At 37.8% G+C, this 23,680-nt stretch overlaps 1 protein-coding gene and 1 long non-coding RNA gene across 14 annotated transcripts in view; one reads left to right on the top strand and one right to left on the bottom strand.

Moving 5' to 3' along the window:
* ADK (adenosine kinase) overlaps positions 1 to 23,680 on the bottom strand; it is a 506,333-nt gene that overhangs the window by 481,300 nt on the left and 1,353 nt on the right. For 2 of the 13 annotated variants that reach the window (XM_049108812.1, XM_049108814.1), the window contains exon 1: positions 3,963 to 4,131. The exons of 8 other annotated variants lie outside the window; for them this stretch is intronic. In XM_049108812.1, coding sequence (XP_048964769.1) covers positions 3,963 to 3,976 — 14 coding nt within the window. In that variant the 5' untranslated portion in view covers positions 3,977 to 4,131. Of the gene's footprint in view, positions 1 to 3,962; positions 4,132 to 23,680 lie in introns of those variants that run through there. 3 more of the 13 variants (XM_025434876.3, XM_025434879.3, XM_025434873.3) reach the window with 2 other exon arrangements.
* LOC112651569 (uncharacterized) lies at positions 4,746 to 10,895 on the top strand. The gene is made up of 2 exons (XR_003130888.1): positions 4,746 to 5,005; positions 10,474 to 10,895. It is a non-coding gene; the product is annotated as an uncharacterized LOC112651569 (long non-coding RNA).

Here is a 23,680-nt window from a genome sequence, read left to right as displayed (position 1 = left end):
AGAAAACAAGGCAATATTCATAGCAGTATTTTGAAACAGTGTTGCTCAATGAAAGCACATAAAGTAGGAGCCAAAAGACCTAAGTTCTATCTTAAGCTCTACCACTGCCTAACTAGGACATACCCTTCACTTTGAGCCTCAAGGTCCAGTATAGAGACAGGAAAAGGGAAAAATGCCCTCTAAGATTCTCATTGAACTAGTCATGACACTGCACATTTTCCCAATGTCTCCTGAATTTAACTCAAGCATCAACTTTCCTATTTGGTCAATTAAAAAATGTCAAAAGTATCAATTTATCAAACATGTTCTATCATTTCCCAAATTAAGGTCAACTGGAATCTGATATATAAGAAAAGACAAAAGTTATTCTTCAAAAGGATTATTGGTTTTAGAGGCTGTGATTCAGACTCTTCAACAGTAATGATGCAGCAGAGTAGAATATAAACAGCAAGTTGAAGAGACAGTATCTACAGCCAAATTCATTCAAAGATCTTAAGTTTAAAAAAATACTTTTGATTTAAATCATTATTTATGAATTTCGAATAGATGAATGCTACACTGTAAAGGGCACTGAACCAGGTATCTAGAGATCGGGATTCTAGTTCAAGATCTGCAACTGTTTGGTTGAGCTTAAACAAATAACAGTATCTCCTAGCCTCAGTTTCTTGAAACGTAAGGGAGTTTGCTTCCTACTTTAAAATTTAAACTTGGGCAGCCCCAGTGGCGCAGGGGTTTAGCGCCGCCTGCAGCCCAGCGCGTGATCCTGGAGACCCTGGATCGAGTCCCACGTCAGGCTCTCTGTATGATGCCTGCTTCTCCCTCTGCCTGTGTCTCTGCCTCTCTCTCTCTCTCTCTATGAATAAATAAATAAAATCTTTAAAAAATAAAAAAAATTTAATTTTTTTCAGGTAACACTATTCTCTATGAGATTCAAATTGCTTTAATGACAGAATTTTTATAAAACTTATAAAATGCCCTAAAATTTAAAAGCACTTTCATACCTACCTCACAACATTGTAAGATACATATTAGTATCATCATCACTGAGTATTTCATTAAACAAATATCCAGAGAAGAAAAGGAAAATGGTTAACTCAAAAAAAAAGAAAAAGACTCTCAGAACCCAGGTATACTGACCATGGTCCTCATTGGCTTCCAATCTTACATTCTGTCATTGCAAAGAGTTACATATTACAATATTTAGGAATGAATGTTTTTTTTAAAGGTCTTATTTATGAGACACACACAGAGAGGGAGAGGCAGAGACACAGGCAGAGGGAGAAGCAGGCTCCACGCAGTGAGCCCAATGTGGGACTCGATCCCGCGTCTCCAGGATCAGGCCCTGACCTAAAGGTGGTGCTAAACCGCTGAGCCACCCGGGCTGCCCAGGAACAAATATTTCAAGTGGTGTAAAAAGCACCATTGGCCATAAAGTCAGATTTGGATAATTTTTTATCTTGATCACTCTCCTCACCAGAAAAAGTCAATCAATAATACCTATCTTTTGGGCCACTATTAGACTAGGCACAAAATGGAAGCAAGCCTAACAATACCATGTTGGTGAAAACTAAAGTTGACACAATTGCACTGAATGCAGTCCTCAGTGGAAAATGGCTGGTATCTGTAGGACAACCAACTCTTGCAGAGCTGCCTCAACTTCAGTAGTCTCCCTGTCTACTCATCAACCTAAGTTCTAAGTTATCAAGCTCCTTAGAGGACTAGAGTAAAGCAAAAAAGTTGCTATAATTGTTTCTCACAACACTTGACAAATTTTGTTCATAGAAACAGCTTTTTCAGGAAATTTAAGTAGCATATTGTTCCTATAAAAGTATCATGCAGTGTACTACATCATGGATGTCTGGATTCAATTCCTAACTGCTACTAAATGATTTCAAACCAGGCACCCAACTTCTCTTGGTCTGTTTCCTCAGGTGTAAATGTGGTATCTGGTTTATATAACATATTTAAGGGGCACATGTGTGGCTCTGATGGTTAAGCGTATATCTTTGGCTCAGGTCATGATCTCCAAGTCCTGGGACAGAGCCCCAAATTGGGCTCCCAGATGAATGGGGAGTCTCCCTCTCCCCCTGCCTCTCCCCCTGCTTGTACTCTCCCTCTCTGTCAAATGAATAAATAAAAAATCTTTAAAAAAAAAAAAAAAAAAACATATTTGGGACGCCTGGGCGGCTCAGCGGTTGAGTGTCCGCCTTCTGCTCAGGGTGTGATCCTGGAGTCCCGGGATGGAGTCCCACATCAGGCTCCCTGCAAGGAGCCTGCTTCTCCCTCTGCCTATGTCTCTGCCTCTCTATCTCTGTGTCTCTCATGAATAAATAAAATCTTTAAAAAAAAAATTTTTTTAAATTGTGGGGGTCATCACTATAGTTCAAGACTATGTAAATTGCAAACTAAATCTGAAGAAACCATAAAATTTAACTATTAGCAATTATGATCCTTCCATTAAGTCAAATAAGGCTGATATGAAACCTTATTCAGTCTTGAACACAACAGCCATTAGACCCCCAACATTAAAACACCCATCCTGTTGTCACATGCCAAGGAGTAGAAGCTTTAGATTTGTGTTTCTCCACTGAAGAGCAACCAGGAAGACAATGGTCAATTAGTTCTTATATGAGTCCACATAAGAACGGGTTCTGAACACAGAAAGTATTTGACTCACACTCCTAATTAGCAGCAGGCTGCAAGGATGGGAATGGAAATGGGAGTGGGGTGAGGGGAGATTTACTTGGTTTGACAGCATAATGTTAATTCGTCTTAAAACACTGTTAGCATAAAAGCTAGACTCTTAGGTCCCAATATAACTTACTGTGAAACCTTTCCAGGTGGGTCTCCGAGTTCTAGTACCTGGATTTCTCCTCCGGCATAATGAGGTAAGTACTCGTTGTCTGTGTCCGGATATTACACAATTTAAGAAAGAAAGTGTATCTGAGATCAGCACAGTCGCATCTTGTCTTACCTGAGGATTAGGTTCCCAAGTCATCTCTTAAATATTATATAGTCAAAATTACCAATGAGAAACCGTTAAATCACCAAGGCTAAGACGGCTGGAAGCTCACAGACCAAAAATTATTTTATTCTCTTCACAGTTTGTGCTGGAGCCTCCCCCTCTCTGGGACAATGAATGCCAAGGTCTACTTTAAAAGAGGCGGCTCAGAACTCTGGGTAAATAAAGCAATTTATCTCTTTTTATAAATAGTCGCATTAGCATAAACATTCAGTCTAGCTACCTGCCGAGAAAGTGGAGCGACCCATTAAGCTGCCATCATTAACAAAACAAAAACAAAAAAAAAAAAAATCTTCACAACTTTGGAAGAGCTACTGGGGGCAAGTCTCCTCCCCGTTCACTGCTCTCAGTCTACACCTACCGCCTCACCGAAGTCATTCCACTCGTGACTCTCAGATAAAAGTAGGTAGACAGATGGCACCTTGGGGAACCAGAGTACGGATTCCAGCCACAAGCTAACCTTTGAGGGACACACAATTTCGCAACTTAGGGACGATCAATCTGCTTCAGGGAAGGGCCAAATATGCTGGTCTGCTCATGGCCACCAACGAAGTTGTCAGAGGGCATGACATGCAAGCATGGCCACACACGGTCCACGTCACACTTCCTCAGGCGCTGGGTCACCCCTGAGGGGTTAAAGGTGCTGCGTTTTTTTCCCCATGAGAAATCCACTACACACGCAAGCAAGCTTCAAATCCTGGAATCCGGGCGGGGGTCACCTCAGCGGTGCGGCTAGTTAACAGGGCTCCGCCATGTGCCCGAGACCCAAAAACTTCTGAGAGCAGAAATGACCAAATGGAAAGTGCAGCGAGAACCTCCCAGGTGAGGGGACCCGTCCACCGGGGGCTGCAGACCGCTCCAGGGAGGCGGCGGCAGTTCTCAGCAGGCGGGAGGCTACCGCCCAGCAGGCGAGCACCGCAGGCTGCCGCCCTCTCGTTACCTGATGGACGTCATGGCTCCACTTTCCTGCCCCTCGCTCCAGCGCTCGCCTCAGGCTCGGCGTCCGCACGGGCGGCGGCGGCAGCAGGTACCACGGCAACTGCTCCTCGGCTCGGGCGCTCGGCGACCGGGAGCGCGTCCTCACACACCCCGCACGCCCGCGGCCCCCGCCGAGCCGGCCCCAAGCGCTGATTGGCCGCGCCGCGAGGGGGCGGGCGCTCCGCCCACGGCCGGCGGCCCGAGAGGAGCCCCGGGCGCCGCCCGCCGGGCCGAGCCGCCCGCGTGTCTCGGGTCGGCTCCCTGGCTCGCCGGCTCGCCGGGTGGCTAGCGGGCGCGGTGGCCATCTTGGGTCTTGGTAACAAGGTTCCCCCCATCCCCGGCTGGTGGGGCATGAGGTTGGGTGCCCGCCTCAAAAATGGCCGCCCCGACTGGCAACCGGTTTGTCAGTCACATGGCCACGGTCTACCTCTGCGCTCAGGTCGCTTGAACCGGGCTTGGGGCGCGGACGCTGTCGGGCAGCCCTCGCGGATGGGACTGAACAGCCTGGAAAACCCATCTGCAAAAGAAAAGCGGCCACCTCCTGGGGGGACCTCGGCCCGGCGGAAACCGAACGCGTGGCAACAGCAGCATGTGTTGAATTCGAACTCGCAGCCTCTCAGAATCAGTTGCTGTGTCCGGTGGTCCCCCAGCGTTCTTGGACTTCAGAAACAGAACGGCTTATTTAACGCGGAAGTGTCCAGGGCCCACTGTAAGCTTTGTGCCTCAGAATCTAGAAAAGGTGAGGCCCAGGTGCTGCAGGTACACAAAGTTTCAAAGCCTCTGAGCCAATTAGCCCACTTAAATGATACTGCTCGCCACGCTTAATTGTCAAATTACCACACTTTTCTGAAAAGTATGCAAAGCTCTGAAGCAAGCATCTAATGCCACAGAGGCGGGGCGGGGGGGGGGGGGCGGAAATGAAAGGACCCTAACTCCTGGCCCTAACCTTACAATTTAGTGGGTCCAAAGAGTTAAGAAACGGATTCTGAACCAATAAGGAGACAGGTAAATTTCAACTGCGGTAAAGATCAGAGGGAGCAAAATCACTGTAGGCTTCAGGACCTAAATAGCTTTCTTTATTCCCTCCTTATTCTCTGTAAAGTAATATTTATATTAACACACTGTAGTCTCCAGTGATGTTCACTAACTGACCCTATGGGGTGGTGTGATCAATTACACAGGTCTGAAATCAGTTATATATAGAAACATAATCCAGCATATGATACTGAAATATGCCTAATGTGACCAGAAAAACTGATTTTTAAATTTTATTTCATTTTAATTAAATTTTAAAACCAAAACAACGTAAAATATTTTCCATCAAACACAATTTTTTTCATTGGACTGTATCTCACTATTTATGTGAAAATTTAGCACCCAAAGTGAGACACTAAATATAAAATGCCAAGTTTTTCAAGACTTAGTACAAAAAAAATGTATTACTGACTACATGTTGTAACAATATCTTACTACACTGGGTTAAATAAAATATATTAAGATAAATTTAAACTGTTTCTTTTTACTTTAAAGTGGCTACTAGAAAACTTAAAACATATGCATCTTGCATTATGTTTCTACTAGACACTGCTGTTCTACTGTCCAAGTTAGACTTCCTTCTTTTCTTGCCTATCATTGCCCTTCTGACAGAATAATTCTATTCACAAAAGGCAATTAGGGAGATCAGTTTATACAGATCTGGGGCTCCTTGCTAACCATCTAAACATCAAAATTTAAAGACTTCCAGTTTTATTCAAAAATACTTTTTTCTTTAGCATTGTTCTCTTCAAATCGGTAAATGACTATCTAGAATGAACCCATGAACTATAAATCTGGTGTGTTTAGTCCATGACTAAAGACTGTTAAAAACATAACTATGCTTGGCTGAGTGAGACTTTGACTAAATGTCCACAAGCAGAACAAATCAGCTGTTCCTCTGGATTAGAGGATCTGAATCAAAGCAGCAGAGGACCAACTTGAAGTGGAGGAGACACTAACAATTTAATAGTTTCCCTCCTCCTCTTGTGGAAAATTTTGGTAGTCCACATGAACTAAAATCAAATCAGGAATAATCCTTAGAAAGGATTTCAAAATCTCAATGTACTTTTAATATAGGAGGTATTGTGGTGCTGCTTTATTATACATACATATGATTTGAGGGATCTCGTTAAAATAAGGGTTTAAACTCACTAAGTCTCTGTGGCCAAGATTTTGCCAGTTCTTTATGTACCCAGACCTCATCAATTGCTTCGTCAACGGACCATGTTAAGTGTCAAGGTTGTAAAGGAGAGTAGAAAGGCTATAAAGGCAGCAAGACAATGTTTGGAAACCCTCTTGCCTCCCTACCAACTGCAGGACCTTGGCTTATATATTACAGGTTCTTAACCTATCTGTCCCTCAGTTTACCCATTACATGCTTTTCAGGGCATTGTGAAAACTAAAACTTAATTCTAGTAAAGTGTCTACTGGAGCCCTTGGCACGTGGTGTGAGTACTACTTCGTTATAATCACACTGGTAAAAATTCCATCTCTGCGAAACATGATATGAAAGTTAACATGAACTTGGCTCTATGAAATATAAAATGCACTCTTCCTCATGCCTAAAATACTTAGTGATTCCCACTTTTGATTTTTAACAATAAAAGTTTTTTAAATTAATTTTTAAATTAATTTTGGTGCCAAAACAGCTAGACTTGAAATTTTATTTTTAACAAATACACTGAATTCATTAAGGAAAGATTAGAGACTGCAATATTCAAATCTTTAATCAGAATAAAACTATATCACATCCTCTTCATCTAACAATCAAAATGTTAAATATTTTTTACTTATAATCAGTCAACACAACTTTCAAAAAGTTTATTCTTTTAAAATGTATTTTAGGTACCAGTCCCATTTCAGCAGGTATAGACATAAAAATGTTATTTCAGCAAACAGGGCTCATGTATGATTGTTCTTTCAGAGTCAAAAAGGTAGGGACAAAAGTAAAGACATGGTTTTCCAGGCAAAAACAGAAATTCTCTTTATTCTTTCTCTCTCAGGCCTTTCACTCTTTTTCTTCTCATTCCCTATCCTCTCTTCCACCCAGTCTTTCCCATCTCTCCCTCCCTCCCTTTTTCTCTCATTTTCTCTCTCTCTCTCACACACATGCAAATACACACACAAATAGCTACCGAGTAACTATTACTTTTTTTTTTTTTTTTAAGATTGTATTTACTTATTCATGAGAGAAACAGAAAAGCAGAGACATAGGCAGAGGGAGAAGCCAGCTCCCTCCAGGGAACCCAATGAGGGACTTGATCCCAGGACTCCGGGATCACGACCTGAGCCAAGGCAGATTCTCAACCTCTGAGCTACCCAGGTGCTCTTACCTAAAAGCTTTTGTGATCAACTTTTCAAGTAACTTTTTTCAACTGTATTCTTTTCACTTTAGGGAAAAAAATCAGCCAACTAAAATTTGGATCCTTCATTAACTTCCGTACAGCTTAAATAGTTGCACCAATAAATAAATAGTTGCATCAAGATAAGTGGGTCCAAATAGCTTGCTCTTGGATAGATACTATTCTATTTTATTTAACAGTGTAAATAGCCACTTTAAAAGCAAATAGATAACTAACCACAAACAGCTGAGTGCCTCCAGATAGCATAAATAAATACATAGACCCACCCTACTACATATTTTCAACAAATGCTTCAAGGCCCAAAGTGATAGCACAGTTCTCTTCAAAGGATGCTATAAAATCAGCTTTTTCATACATAGTTAGCAGAGTATAAATTAATACATTTCTAGAAAACTTTTTGGCAGTAAGTGCCACCAATTCCTTTTTTTAGGCAACTATCATAAATAAAATAGAACAATGCGAACAAGGATTTGTACTCCCAGTTATTCATTTTAGCATTAATAATAGAAAATATCTGATATTCTAAATAGCCAAAAATAGGGTAATGGTTAAATAAATTGCAGAAGAATGTTATGGAGCTATTACAAAATGTTTTTATAGACTTTTTAAGGATGTAGGAAAATACTCATGTTAAATGAAACAAAATAAACAAAAGAATGTAGAGTATGATCTTGATCGTGTTAAAAAAAATTCATACCATTATGCAAAGAAAAAAGATTGGAAAAAAATATACCAATAAAGCATTATGGGTTTCTCAGAAAAGTGGAAGTATATAATTTTTACTTTTTTTCATCAGCTTATAAACTTTCTACTATAAGTGGTTTTATTAATGTAAAATTTTCATAATTATTAAATTTTAATTATCTTTCTGAAATAGTTTAAAAATACAAAACTTATTCCTTCTGTTTTTAAAACTGTATTTTTTAAATCACAACCCATCAAAGCTATACTTATTTTTAGAGAAACTGGGCTTACTTTTATACATGTCTCATCTTTTCACGTATAAAGACTGCTTAAACAGAAATAACAAAAATGTCTTTATGATTTTCTTGGTTAATTTTAAATCTTAACTGACAAAAATTAAAAGCATAAATACCACTTTTAGAGCTCTGCATAGCCCTTATGAGGGCAGCTGTCACAATACTGAATGTGGAATGCCTTCCCTGCATATTAGTTAAAAATACATCTCCCCGTTTCCTATAAATTAAAATGCTAATAAAATAATACTTCCAAAACAATCTATATCCTACTTCAAAAAAAAAAAAATTTCTTCAGACTTGTTTCCCTAAAAATAAGTAGTGTGCCTCAGTGTAAGGTTCAAGCCTAGGAAAAGAGAGATGGGAATTTTATTTAATCTTGGACCTTATAAAGAACATTATAACCTTTGGCCATCAGTTTTCTTACCTGAAACACAAAGAAGTTTGTTATAGGTGACATCTCAAGTCCTGAAATTTCCGTTTTTATTGGCCAAGGAAAGAAAAAAGCTCACTTGTGTCTCAATACAACTAGCGTTGTTTTTTTAAAGAGCTGATCAGTTTTAACGCAATTTTAGTTAGCTTTCATTACAGACAAGACTATTCCAAGAAACACTGCTAAGTGTATTAACTCTTTTCCTCAAAGACATTATATATAAAAGGTCGGCTATTTTTATTTTCTTTTAATTATTAGCTGTAGATTCTTGTGTCACATTTTACTTAAACATTACATATTCAAGCAATATAATCTTTAAATGGAATCTGATCATTTATTTCCAAGGAAAATTTTTTTTTAATTTTTATTTATTTATGATAGTCACACAGAGAGAGAGAGAGAGAGAGAGAGAGAGAGACAGAGACACAGGCAGAGGGAGAAGCAGGCCCCATGCTCTGGGAGCCGGACGTGGGATTCGATCCCAGGTCTCCAGGATCGCGCCCTGGGCCAAAGGCAGGCGCCAAACCGCTGTGCCACCCAGGGATCCCCTCCAAGGAAAATTTGAAGAATATAATAATGTTTGATTGACTGAATTTTATTTAGTAAGAATTCTTAGCAAAACTCCCTCCCAGGAACACCTACACAGTGCTGCTTTATTTCCAGGGAACTACAAATCTCTGAAGCTCAAAGAAAACTCCCAGTGCTTTGGATAACAGTGCTACCCAATTATTTATACTGCCAAGAACACAGTTTTAAATTATACAATTGAGTATCACCACCATTTCATTAAAGAAAGGGCATTTTAACATAAAAATATATGAAGGAGGGACACCTGGTGGCTCAGTCAGTTAAGTGTCTGACTCTTGATTTTGGCTTAGGTCATGATCTCAGAGTCATGAGATCAAGCTTCATTCGGGCTCCACACAGCGTGGAGTCTGTTTGTCCCTTTCTCTCTGTTCCTCTTCCCACTCACTCTCAGTCTCTCTCTCTCAAATAAATAAAATCTTTAAATATATATATGGACATCACAAAATAAAGAACAGCTCTTCCCAAAGTCTTGTTGAAATCTTACATAGTTTCTACAGAATAGATCTTTCTTATTTTTATTTCACTACAGATCTGATCTACAGTACTTAAAAACAAGCTTTTAGCAATTATTCACTCATTAACTCAACAAATATTTATTAAACAGCTATTCAACTGCTCCAGACACTAGAGATTCAGCTACAATCAAGCTGAACTAAAGGCACATGAAATGCCTTTACATTCTAGTGAGGAGATAGGGATGAATAATCCAACAGTAAGAACATCAAATGATCATATGTGCTATGCAGAAAATTAAAACCAGCAGATCAATGGAGAGAAAGGCTCCTTTAGATAGTCAGGGAAAGCTTCCAGCAGGAGAGAACTGAATGACAAGGAAAAGCCAGGTGGAGGAAAGCCATTACTGATAGCATTAAAATGATCTAGAAGACCAGTGTGAAAAAAAGGCAAGGGAGAGAAGAAATATTTGTAGTCAGAGAACGAGGAAGATCATGTTCCCTTTTATAAGCCTACAAAGTTTTGATTTTGTTATAATAAGCATGACAAGAAGCCACTGTTAATTTTAACACCGTTTTAACATTTTAAACAGACAAATAACATGATCTAATTTTGTTTTCAAAGATCACTTTAGGTTATTGTGGAAAGAATGGACTATAGGAGCATGAAAGGAGAAAGACCAAATTAGAAGTGTACTACAGTAATAGAGATGACAAATAATACTGCTAGACACAGAAGAAGGACATTTTGGAGACAGAATAACAGAACTTGCTGGTGAACTAAATATGACAGACTAAGGAAAAGGAAGGAATCAAGAACTCCTAGACTTTGGAATATATTGGGTAAATGTGGACTACACTGGATAAATGGTGCTGTTTACTGAGATAAATGGAGAAGGCAAAAGAGAAGCTCAGAAGACTGGAGCTTTGGGAGAGGTCAGAATTGGAGATAGAAACTTCTAAAACAGATTTTCCTTCTAGTCTTTCTTACTCTGTGGTGCCTACTATTTCCTATTGGTAGACTAAAAATAAATGTTCAGATTTGAATATGCAGTTTTATTGAACAACACCCCAAAAGAGTAACCATATTGGAGTCAACAGTGGGGGGCATATTGTGGTAACTAATTACAAGGAAGAATATTGCTAGGACTAATTCCTCCTCTTTAAAATAAGAAAAATAGGGCACCTAGGTGACTCAGTGGTTAAGCGTCTGCCTTTGGCTCAGGTTGTGATGCCAGGGTCCTATGATCCAGCCCTGCATAGGGCTCCCCGCAGAAACCCTGCTTCTCCCTCTGCCTATGTCTCTGCCTCTCTCTGTGTTTCTCATGGATAAAAAAATAAAATCTCCAAAAAAAAAAAAATGAATTGTTTCTTAGATCTCTTTTTATCTTTCAAAATTTCAACCACAATTTCATTTGTCAAAATCACAAGAGTGATTTTTAACAAAATCATTCTTTAACCACTCTGCAAGAATTTAGGGGTACACAATGAGTATCAAGTGGCTAAGCTTACTATCAAGCTAAGCAAATTCCCCATCCTAGCCATTCAGCTATGTGAATCTAATTTAAGCCTTACTGAGGCCTTCCTTATCAAGACCTCTCAAGACTCAGAAGTTGAAATCACAAATGTTCACAATAGGTTCCAAAACAAATTTACTTATATAGGCCATAAGTATCTCCTTTTTCTAACTCCCAGTCCCTACCATTTTCTTTATAAGAGTAAAAATAAATGTGGTCTCAAATTGAATATGCATTTTATCTGAAAAATGTCCTAAAAAGTAATCATTTCTATTTGGTTGTTTTACAGTAATGGAATGATTTTCTAACATTTTCTTTTATTCAACATTTTTGTTTTCTTTACTAAAGGATGGTGAGATAGGGGTGGGGAACAGAAGGAGATATGTCACTTTCTGTTTTCAACACAAACATAACAGCCTCAGACGGCCTGTATATGAAGGAAGCTATTAAATCCAAATGTAATCTTCATGCATTGTAAGAAGGCAGCTCCTTTTGCGTGTCAAATAGACTTTTTAGGTAGAGACAGCAAACTTCAGACTTCATATATATTTTTGAACCTTAAATCATTTCTTCAAAAACCAAAAATACTCAGTATTTCATGGAAAAATAATATACACATTAAATTCTGAACTTTAAAACCAAAAACAGACATACTTTCCAATGGGGAGGGGGAGACTATCAAAAGTAATCATCTTTTAAGAAGCAATAACAGAATTAAAAGCTTGGAAATATAATTCAGTCATGTTCTTCAAAATTATTTTATCATAACTGTAGCAGATTAAAAATGGACTCAATTTCTTGGAAACAGGAATCTATGTCCCCTCCCCCTGAATTTGGGCTAGCCTAGGACTCCTTTACCCAACAGGGTACAGTACATGAAATGATGCTGTAACAGATTCCAGGCTAGCCTTAAAAGGACTGCCAGTTCCTGTCTTGTTACCTGAACTGCCAGGTAAGAAGCCCAACAAAGAGGTTGAAGAAACTACATGGAGAGGTTCACAAACTATATGGAGGGGAAGAGAAGCAGGGTTGAGCCCCGCTTTCCAGCCATCCTCAACAAAACATCAGGCAAGTAAGGGCAATCTGAACACTCCAGACCAGACCTATTGTCAGCTAAATACCTCCAAGTGATCCTAGTCAGTACCACACAGAGAAGAATCAACCAGCCAAACCATGTCTGAATTCCTGACCCACAAAATAATGAACTCTAATACAGTGGTTATTTTAAGCCACTACATTTTGGGATAGAAAACCAAACTCGCTGTGAAAAATACTTTTTTTTTATTGCAACCTAGTATGCTATACTTACAGCTAATTGAACAATGTTTCACAAAGCAATACTAATGCTTACCATATTCAATGCACTGATATTTTCTATTCTATTTTCCTTTTATAAAATACCAGTTGTGCTACAACCAAATTGAGTCATGATTTAGTTTGAAAAGCATTTCAGTTTATATTACTTCACAGGTGCATACACAAAGCTAGACAAAAACCTTAACAGCACCCAGTTCATAACAAGAAGCTTCTCCTGAATTCTCATTCACAGCTCAGAACTGAATGAAAAGCTAAAGAGATGAAGTGTCTGAGGTTGGAGGTTACACAGAAATCAAAAATAACTAAATGGAATTGAGACTTTTTCTTTTTTTATCACTTCCCTTTACCTCCCCCTTCCTGTTCACACATCTCTCTTGCTCTTCCCCTATTTCCTTTTTCCTATGATAATGAAGCATTATGAAACTGAAGTTTTTAAATAACATTTTAATTTAATGAAATGTAGTAGTCCTATTCTTAAAAGTAGACTAACTGAATGTTTCACTTCTTTTAAAAGCCTTTTTAAGGCTATTTAATAATAGCCTTTATTATTATTTGTATGAGGTCCAAGGCTAATCATGACTGGTCATTTTTATTGAAAAGGAGTTCCAAAAAAAAAAAAAAAAGAAAAGGAGTTCCACTAATGGAAACACGTACACACCAGAGACCTTCTCATCAGCGCCATCTCAGATCTGGTACAACATTTTCATAGGATTTCAAATTACTAATAGTATTAAAAACATTAATAGCTTTCTAGAGGATTACTAGTACTTGTTTCATGTATAATATAGGAATACTTTTTGAAGCAAAGGGTGTGCTTAATGATTAAAAATATTAATCATACAAATCACCATTGATTCCTGTTGGTTATATAATATCTGAATATTATAGCTAATTATGAAAAATCTTTAATAAGATTCAAGTTTGAATCCTATCTCTGCCACTCACTGTGTAATCTTGGGCATATTAAACTTTCAATATAACAGTTATTTCACAGTATTATAATTAATAATGCTAAAGACAAGATTGAAATTATTAGTATCAGAGGAAAGTGCAAAATCTCCAAAGTAATTTAAAACATATTAGAAATTGTTCTGTTAACTGGAACATTTTAACTCTTAAACATAAGCAAAATTGGTTTGCTCAAGGTTTTTTAATTAGAAATCTGCCCCAAATTCAAGTTCAAGGGGTTAATCCATTTGCAAAGCATACCATTAAGTATATCCCACAATGGAATACAGTATTGTTGAGGAGTGGGGGGAGGGGGGAAGGGCTACATGTGTCAATGAGAGAACTTGAAAGACAAAAATCTAAACAAAGTTACTAAACACAGTGCCACAGAATTTATTTAAAAAGTGTGCTTATCTAGCACACACAGAATTCACTTTGATAAGTGCTCAATTTACAGCTTTATAAGTGTAATGTGAACAGCAGGAAATATGAGTCCTAGGTCCTGAGTGTGAATTGAGAGCTCATTTCTTAGAGTCTCCTCTATTTCCTCAGCTAAAGGTTAAAGGATCGGTAAGAAAATGTTAAGGAAAGCACCTGATAAAATTTTTACCATGTTATTCTTATCTCAAAACAATCCAAAAACTTGAAAGAAAACAGATACTTCATTTCTTGTTCCAAAAGGTAAATTCAATGGGAAGTTTTATGACTTGAGATCAAATCTCAACTCAAATACTTCATAGCTTTAAGTAACTAGCTGTGTTACCTGAGTAGATATCAGTTAACCTCTCTGGGCTTCAATTCTCTCAACTGCACAACATAATAGGCTGATTTTAAATACTTCATCAGGCACTAATATAGATTCTAAAACATGTTCAAAGGGTTCCTAAAGGGCAGCCCAGGAGTGGCTCAGCGGTTTAGCCCCCCTTCCGCCCAGAGCCTGATCCTGGAGATCCGAGATCAAGTATCACGTCAAGCTCCCTGCATAGAGCCTGCTTCTCCCTCTGCCTGTGTCTCTGCCTCTCTCTCTCTCTCTCTCTCTCTCTCTGTCTCTCATGAATAAATAAAATCTTTAAAAAAAAAAAAAAAAAAGGGGGTTCCTAAAAATCACATGAAATTGTATATTAGTATTTCAGTGGCACATCTTGGCTGAGACCTGTTCTTTTCACACCCCAACTCCATAATTTGTGGGAAACCTCAGCTTTAGGAAGGCCCACCCTACCAAGGAATTTGCACTGTCATCACCTCCCACCCCTGTTCCTACCCTCACTCCCACCAGAGGTCTTTGGAAACACTTCTCAAAGGGAATAGCTTCTCAAAGGGAAAAGCTAGAAGCGCCTGCTTACAAGTACAGACCTGTTTTATGAGTGTAAAGATCCAACATCTTGGTTAACAGATCATTTAAAGAGCTCTGAATTGGACTTGATATCTACATACAGGATATTAGCAAGTCTTCTCAGGAATATAGTCTATTTAAGTTTCATATAAGTCAAAGGTCAGGTGTGTATGTGTTTCCATTAGTGGAAAATGTACTCTTCTTCCCCTATTTGTGCTGAATCTAGGTGAGGAATGGTACACAACAAGGGGAAGAGGAGTGCTAAAGAAGGGATTCCTGCTTAATGTAGTAGGCTGAGCCACGAAAATTTAGTATCTTTCCCAATTCTAAGGATCTGTGAGTATAAATCTTGAAGTTTATATATTTCTCTACAGAGTATCCTTAAATGTTCAAACATAGGGAAGACCCAATGAAGTCAAACCTACCATGTAGAGAAGAACCTATATTCCCCACCCACACCCTAGAAAGACAAATCTTTTCCTTTTTTCTTACTAAAATACTATTTTTAATACTAAACATTGAGTACTACTTACTGAATTAAATAGTGTAACTATGTTTTGTTTTAATATTTTAAATGTACACTACCCAGATGCATACATTTGGGTAAGAAAATGCTAAGTAAAATTAACAAGACAAAGTAGAAATTTGTCAGTATACTTTCATGTGAATCAACGTGCTATCCCATGCTAAAATGCAATATAGTCATTAATTTTGAGTGTGTGAGAACAAAGACATAACTGAGGGTAGAAGCCTGCATCACTTCTACAGCATAACAGCTTTAATCTTCAACAAAACTAAGAACTAAAAATTATAACTAAGGTCTCGTCTGTTTAGGAGAAACAATTTCTGAAAAATTCTATTTTTAGGAGGAATCTAAGACTTCCCTTAGTCACGCCTATAAAACAAAAAACATTCAAATTTCTAATGTGGTTAACTTCAAAGACATCATATTTGAACTGTTTATTTTTAAAGGAAATAATTTTCTTGTATTTCAACTTGTTTACTCAAAAATTTACATGGTTTTTCAGACCATCTCTAGAACTCAGAGTAAAACATTTTGCTTTATTAAGCTCAAAGGAATTTGAGAAAACCTAAGACATCTGAATTTAATTCTTTTGCTATATTTTGTTTTCAAGTGACCCCTCCTGGATGAGTCAACAGAGACAAATTTCTTTAAAAGACCATTTTGTGGTATTATCCATTGGTTACAGAGTACATTCGCTTACACAGTATGCTACAAAACTAAGAATAGTATTGTTAACCCTCTATGTTTTTTAGAGTTCTGATTACATTGCAAATAGTCTCACTAATTAAGGTACTTGCTAACCCAAAGGAAAAACATTAATCATTCTGATAGGTGACTCAGATCTTCTTTGTTAATTCTTTCAGAAAATTTATTCCTCCACCAAATAAGTAATTTTATATTTAAAAAAGAAAGTAAGGGATGCCTGGATGGCTCAGTGGTTGAGTGTCTGCCTTCAGGTCAGGGAGTGATCTCAGGGTCCTGGATGGAGTCCCACATCAGGCTTCTTGTGGAGAATCTGCTTCTCCCTCTACCCTTGTCTCTGCCCCTGTCTCTCTCTGTCATGAATAAACAAATAAAATCTTTAAAAAAAAAAAAAAGAGAGAGAGAGAGAGAGAGAGAGAGAAAGTAAACAAAACAGTGACCTTAGGGCCTTAATAAAGTGTTACTGTTTGTGTAGAAGTATTTTTTTTACTTCTGAAGGAATTTTCCCCATGGACAAATGCAAGAAATTATTATAGTCAAAATTCACTACAGTCACCAGAAAGAACAGAAATGCAAGTAGGAGTACATCTCTTCCCTCTACTGTCCTATGGCATTGGATTTATTTTGTACACAAAAAAAATGAAAGGTCCATGAAGTGTTCTCAGGTAATAACATGAACCCATTTTGCAACACTGAGTACTACAAACATAATCATAAAACATCTTTAAAGAGTTACTTAAGAATTCATTTATTCAAAAAAAGTTTAGAGCCTATTATACTGCAATGAAGTAATTAATTATGAGGCACTAAGAGTTATTCAACTAGCTTCCTGATTTCAAGCAGCAGTAAATGAGGCAAAACATGCACAGTATACAAAGCAGTAATGCAAAGTATAAACAGCCAGAGGAGGTGTTCCCAAGTGGATGATCAGGAGAATTTTTTTGGCCGGACCTTGAGGAATGAGATTATCAGTAGGGTGATTGTTTGTTTTCACAGATATTTTCTACACATGCTATAGAAATGGATTTTTCTATGCTATGGATTTTTCTCATGCTTAAGGAATGACAGCACCTCTCTCACTCTACAAGGCCCTAGTAGAGTTACTGATTAAGCGTGTCCCTCTGAACTCTATCTACTACCCCATATATACAAACACCATGCTCACACACACACCCACATCCACATGGGCACACACAACACACACAGGAGGAGGAGTAAGAATATATCCCAGGCTGCCCAAAATCCCCACCTCTGATACAGTAACTGGCTCAATGGTGGGTATGTAACCCAGGCAGTATTTTCAAAACTGATACACGAACATGGAAAATCTCTTCCACTGGGCTCAGGAGATTTGGACTTTGGGCAGAGAAATGCCATCTTTCTTGTTATATTAAGATGTCCTAGGGCGCCTGGGCGGCTCAGCGGTTGAGCGTCTGCCTTTGGCTCAGGTTGTGATCCAGAGGGTTTTGGGATAGAGTCTCGCATTGGGCTCCCCGCAGGGAGCCTGCTTCTCCCTCTGCCTGTGTCTCTGCCTCTCTCTCTCTCTCACTGTGTCTCTCATGAATAAATAAATAAAGTCTTTAAAAAAAAAAAAAAAAAGATGGCCTATATGAGAAATAAATCCAATATACCCGAGAACAATGGAGGCAGGGGATGCACTCCTAGAATGAGTCTTATCTGGCTGCGGTTACCAGTTATGTTAGTTAAATTGAGTCCCTTAGAGACTTAGAAATGGTTCTACTAAGGATGCACTAAAGTCCAGCCTCAGTCTCTAGAATGCCAAATAATCACTTCAATATCATTTCTAATCATTCCTGATTTTGTGAGTGATCAGTGATCAATGATCACATAGGTTACCTTCCTATCTATAATCCTGCAATTACAGGTAACAGCAAAATATCCTGCAATTACAGGTAACAGCAAAATAACTGCAGGATTTACTAGTAACTAAATGTGGCTAAATAGTGAGATCCTGTTGTTACAGTAACCAAACTGATGGGACTTGAGAAGGTAAAAATTTCTTAAAGGAAAATTCCTGTACATACTGTCTTATTCGAGAAAAGATATTGAAATCAGCATGCGTACAATGAAAGCCGAAATGCAAATGGAAACTCACATGTTCAGATGTTCTTATGCTGAAAGCTAATTACACTGCTTTTTAGATGAAGACAAATCATACAAGGCCACAAGTACAAACAAGTACAAGCAAAAACATCAAAAATAAAATATGTAAGTGAGGGCAACAACTTTAAATATCCTTTGAATAATATTCAAAAATATCTTCTCCAAGTAGTATATTAAACTTCAGTAAAATAAGCCTTTCAAATCTTGAGATCCAGAAGCTGAAGAAAAATCTTTAGTCAGTCAGTATTAGAGAGGAAGAAAAGCCTAATAACTTGATGACATATCCAGTACCAGTTTTATGGTAGGGCTAGACAAAAGAGATCTTTGAAATAAAAACATCTATTTAAAATCATAGATGTGTAGAATGGGAAAATGCAGCAACTGACTGATAAGAATGTTTCTAAAAACTTCTAAAAGCAATTAAAAATTTTAATAGAAGTCCACCGTCCTTTTGCTGACTTCCGTGGGCAAGATATATTTTTAGGGCCAGAATTTTATGAGACTCCAAATATTAGAGCTTTCAGGAAGACAATGCACTGTATGTACTATATGTTTGGTAAACCACCCAGAGTTTCATGCAGAATGCCATTAACAAACAGACTAACATTTCTACAACAAAGCATACACATTTGTGTAAGGCAGATAAACTCTACAGAGAGTCTCATATCACATTTTGTCAAATTAACTCATCTCAACCTTTTTAAAAAACTTCCAGTTTTCAGAGCTTTTGGAATTTCAGAAATATAGATGAAAAGATTACAACCTATAATAAAATCATAGTACTACTTATTTTATAAAGTTCCAGGTCTACTTAGTATCCCAGAGTTCCATTCCATAATGGTGATATTTAGCCACTCAGCACTCGCCCAGGATACATAATTAGTGCACATCAAGTTTCTCCAGCTTAAAATCCAGAGTCCTAATATACATGTGCAGTGCAGAAAAGCTGGAAAATACAAAAAAAGAAAAATAAAGAAAACAAAAATAACTACAATCTTTCCATGTAGAAGTAACTAAATTTTCAGATTCTTTCTAAACATATTAATTAGGATCAAAATCTCTATAATTTTAGTGTGGATTTTTGCTTTTATGTTACTATGTACCTGGAATACCCTTTTTTTTAATTTATTTATTTATTTATTTATTTTTTTGGAGTTCAATTTGCCAACATATAGGATATCACCCAGTGCTCATCCCATCAAGTGCCCCCCTCAAAGTGGAATGCCCTTTCAACCTGAGAACAGTGAACTTAAAAGTCTGGAAAAATTCTCAGCCATCATCTCTTCTAATATATCCTCTCCACCATTCACAATAGTTCCTCTCTTTGGAACACTCAGATGTTAAGGTATATTCCTATCTCTCAATTCCTATTTATTTCTCTGTGCTACATCTGGATGAATTATTTGGTACTATCTTCCAATTCACTAATTTTCCTTCAAATATGTTTAGCATAAAGTTTTATCAACCTATTTTTTGTCCTAATTTCAATAACGATTTATTCTTTGACCTAGCTATTTATTTCATATTTATTAATTTTTTATTCATAACATGTTTTTTAATGGCTACTACTTTACCTTTTTAAGAGTCTCTGAAATACTTAAAGTCATTTTTAAATTGCTGACTAATTCCATTAGATTTTGAGTGAATTTATCTCCTGATGGTTATGCTTACTTTCAGGCTCAAAACTTTCCCTTCCTTTTTTCTGGTGGTTTGAGATAGGCCACCCCACTTCCAGATCACATGACCTCCAAGCTTGGTGCTCTTTTAGATAACACATGATAGTGCAGATATTACAATTCCCCTCAGGAGACTTTTGTTTTCCATTTTCCTTGATAGTCCAAAGCCTTAAGCTTAAAAGATTGCATTTCTGAATATAAGTGAACAGCATGTGGTATCATTCAAAAAAGATCTGCCAACTTCAATTTTAGGCTGCATTATTAAACATAAAAGGTCTAGAAAAGTGAAGGTTATCACTCCCACTCTATGCTGGGCTACTAATTCAGTCAACAAGCATTAACTGAATAGGTCCTAAGGACCAGGCACTGTGTAACACATTAAGGACACATGATCATCTTTGCACCTTTCCAGTCTGCATATATTTTCCTCATTTTATCCTTACAACAGACCACTCCTGGAACAGTGTACTCAGTTTGTAAAAATAATCTTCCAGAGAATTTTCTGAAAGAAAAAAAAAATGTGTTTTAGAAAAAGTGGTTACTAAAACTGTTACTCAGTCACCTCAGATACTTACAGACTTTTTATCCTGTTTCCTATACAATTTTAAAACATAGAGTCCTTAGTGAGGGAGGACACAGGGAAAGAAAAGGAATCCAGGAAAGTGAAATGGTTTGGAAGCAATAATTTGAGAAAAGCTTAGTATTTGCTGACTGGGAAACTGCAGTTTCTTTTCTTTTTAACATTACTAAAAGTCGTGACGTGAAACAATCTTTAATTGCTAATGTCATATAGAGTTATAATGTGGGCCTTAGGATTCAACCCTTCTTAACATCAACTTCAGAGCTTACAAATATTTGCTATGATGAACAAGTAGAGCTATGCTTGAAGATTAGGAAGAACTTGACATTGGAGGTGGAGAGACTAGTTAGGAAGCCAACAAAACCTAAGCAAGATATAGTCTACGCCTGAATTGTGGCTGCCAGAATGGAAAAGGAAAGGCATTTATGAGACATTTCTGAAGAAGAAAAGACCAACTTTGATAACTATATGTGAATGGAAAATGAAGCAAATACCTAGATTCCAAATTTTGGAGAAAGAGAAGTTAGTAGTGCCATTAACAGACGCAGGAGCCATGGAAGAAGGTGCAGATTCAGGACAACAGATGGACTTAGTTTGATATATATGACTTTGAAGGATCAGCAAGACACTCAGGAGATATTCAGCAGATAGTTAAAATGAGGTTCTTAGAACTTAAGGACATAGCAATCACACACGTGATCCTGTAAATAAATGTCCAGTACAAAGCCTGGATGCCCTCTACTTTCTGCTTCAGTCAGACCAAACTTCTGTAATTCCCCGACAGAGGCAGCTCTCTCTGATCTACCTCCAAACAAGCTTTCCTATAAAGCCAGACACCCTACTTCATACCTGGTTAACTCCTTGTCATCTTTAGAACGCTCAGGTATCATTTTCCCAAACCTTATTCATTTCCCAGAAGGAGGTACCTACGTCTTACCTCTCAACATATTAGCACTTAATTTTTAGCATTATACCTACCTAAAATAGCAGCCATTTAAAGACTGGAAAAAACAGACTTGGCATATGTTCAATAAGCTTTCGAAGGAACAAGATCCTCTTAAAGGAGACTGCCAAAGAAATGAACTGGTATGAAATTTCCAAGAGAGAAAAGAAAATGAGCGGTCCTAAATGTAGGTATTCATCATGGAACATATCTATCTAGGGATCAGTTCCTGAAAATGCTTCTCAACTTCTTTCAGCTCCAATACCTCATCTGTAACATGAGGATTGTTATCTACCTTATGGGGTTGCTGGAAAGATTAAATGAGATTAATATACATAAGGCACCTAGAATAATGTCTGGCATTCAATTAATACCCCTTCTATTCCCCAACCCAACATGAAAATATGTTAGAGCCTGCTTATTTCTTCACAACTTTAGTAACTGCTACAACCTGAAAAGCAATTCAACAGAAAAATAATGGATATTTGAAAAAGGGAAGCTAGACTTGTCAGATGCTCTCCCTTAGAGCAGTTTTTTTCTATCTCAACACTACTGTTAATTTTGGCTAGATAATTCTTTGTTGTAGGGAGTTTCGTGTGCATTGTAGGATGTTAAGCAGCATCCTTGAAGTCTACTTACTAGGTGCCAGTAGTGCTCCCCTACCAAAAATGTCTCCAGACATTGCAAAGTGTCCCCTGGAGGCAAATTTTCACCTGGTTGAGAACTACTACCCTAGAGCTAACTGAAATTCTCGAAGTCCTAAGTCCTTTCTCTGACATCTACAAACATGTCTCATACGTTTTTCCCCACTGATTCATTCTACACATTAAACTTTGCTTAGGCTTTATAAGCCCTTCCCCTTAAAAGTCAACCAAAACGGGCAGCCCCAGTGGCTCAGCAGTTTAGCGAGCCTAGGGTATGATCCTGGAGATCAGGGATAGAGTCCCGTGTCGGGTTCCCTGCATGGCTTCTGTCTCTGTCTGTCTGTCTCTCTCTCTCTCTCTGCGTCTCTCATGAATAAATAAAATCTTTAAAAAAAAAAAAAAAAAGTCAACCAAAACTGGTAGCTAGCCCCTTAACTGTCAAGCCAGTCACAGATAATGCATGCAATCCAACCACTTGGTACATTATCACACTGCAACCTTAAACCCAAATATAATAAAAGTAGGAATAGCTAATCCCAAAAGGTCTTCACACAAAATTAAGAGATTTATTCAAGTACTCAAGTGTCTAATATTTTAACTTCATGTCTACAAGTGGTACTAAGTAGATATTATATAAAATGAGTTTTAGCCTAAAGACTTAAAAAAAAAAAAATTGGGGCAGCCCCGGTGGCACAGCAGTTTAGCGCCGCCTGCAGCCCAAGGTGTGATCCTGGAGTCCCAGGATGGAGTCCCACATCGGGGCCCCTGCATGGAGCCCGCTTCTCCCTCTGCCTGTGTCTCTGCCTCTCTCTCTGTGTGTGTTTCTATGAATAAACAAATAAAATCTTAAAAAAAAAAAAAGTTTAAAAAATTAAAAAAAAAAAAGATTTTAACATGTTTTTGTTTGTTAAGTAAATTCCTTGCCCAACATGGAGTTTGAACTCATGACCATGAGATCAAAAGTCACATGCTTTAATGACTGAACCAGCCAGGTACCCCAGGACTTTCACAAGTTTTAAATAAACACTAAAGACATATACAATAGAGTCTATATATTTAAGAAGTATGATATGCCTATATATTGCAATAACAGAAAAAGTTATGTACACTAAAAAAAAAAGCAAAAGTAGAGAAACAAAAATTGACTTAACAGTTCACAAGGATTTTTGGATAATTGGTTAGTTAAGTATAGCATGATAATTAAGAGCACAGACCTGGAATCAGACTACCTGGATTAAATCCCAACCCCTTCACTTACTAGATAGGTGACCTTGATCAATTTAATGTCTCTATGACTGTTTCCTCCTTGGTAAAATGAAGATAATTATAGTATCCACCTTCAACCAATGGACTTGCACCCAGATGCTCTGGGTTGATATTTCACTTCCTTAACTGTTTCATTTGTACCTCAATTTCCTCATCTGTGAAACAGGAAAGTGCTCTGAAAATGAATTAGCATAAGGAAAAATCGAAGGGCCCTATGTTTAGTGCGTAGTAGGGAAAAGTTGCATCTGTCTCTCAA

Source organism: Canis lupus, chromosome 4, assembly GCF_003254725.2.
Source record: "Canis lupus dingo isolate Sandy chromosome 4, ASM325472v2, whole genome shotgun sequence".
Classification (NCBI taxonomy): domain Eukaryota; kingdom Metazoa; phylum Chordata; class Mammalia; order Carnivora; family Canidae; genus Canis; species Canis lupus.
Note: the sequence above shows the minus strand (reverse complement) of the source record. Positions and strands in the feature narration are given on the sequence as shown.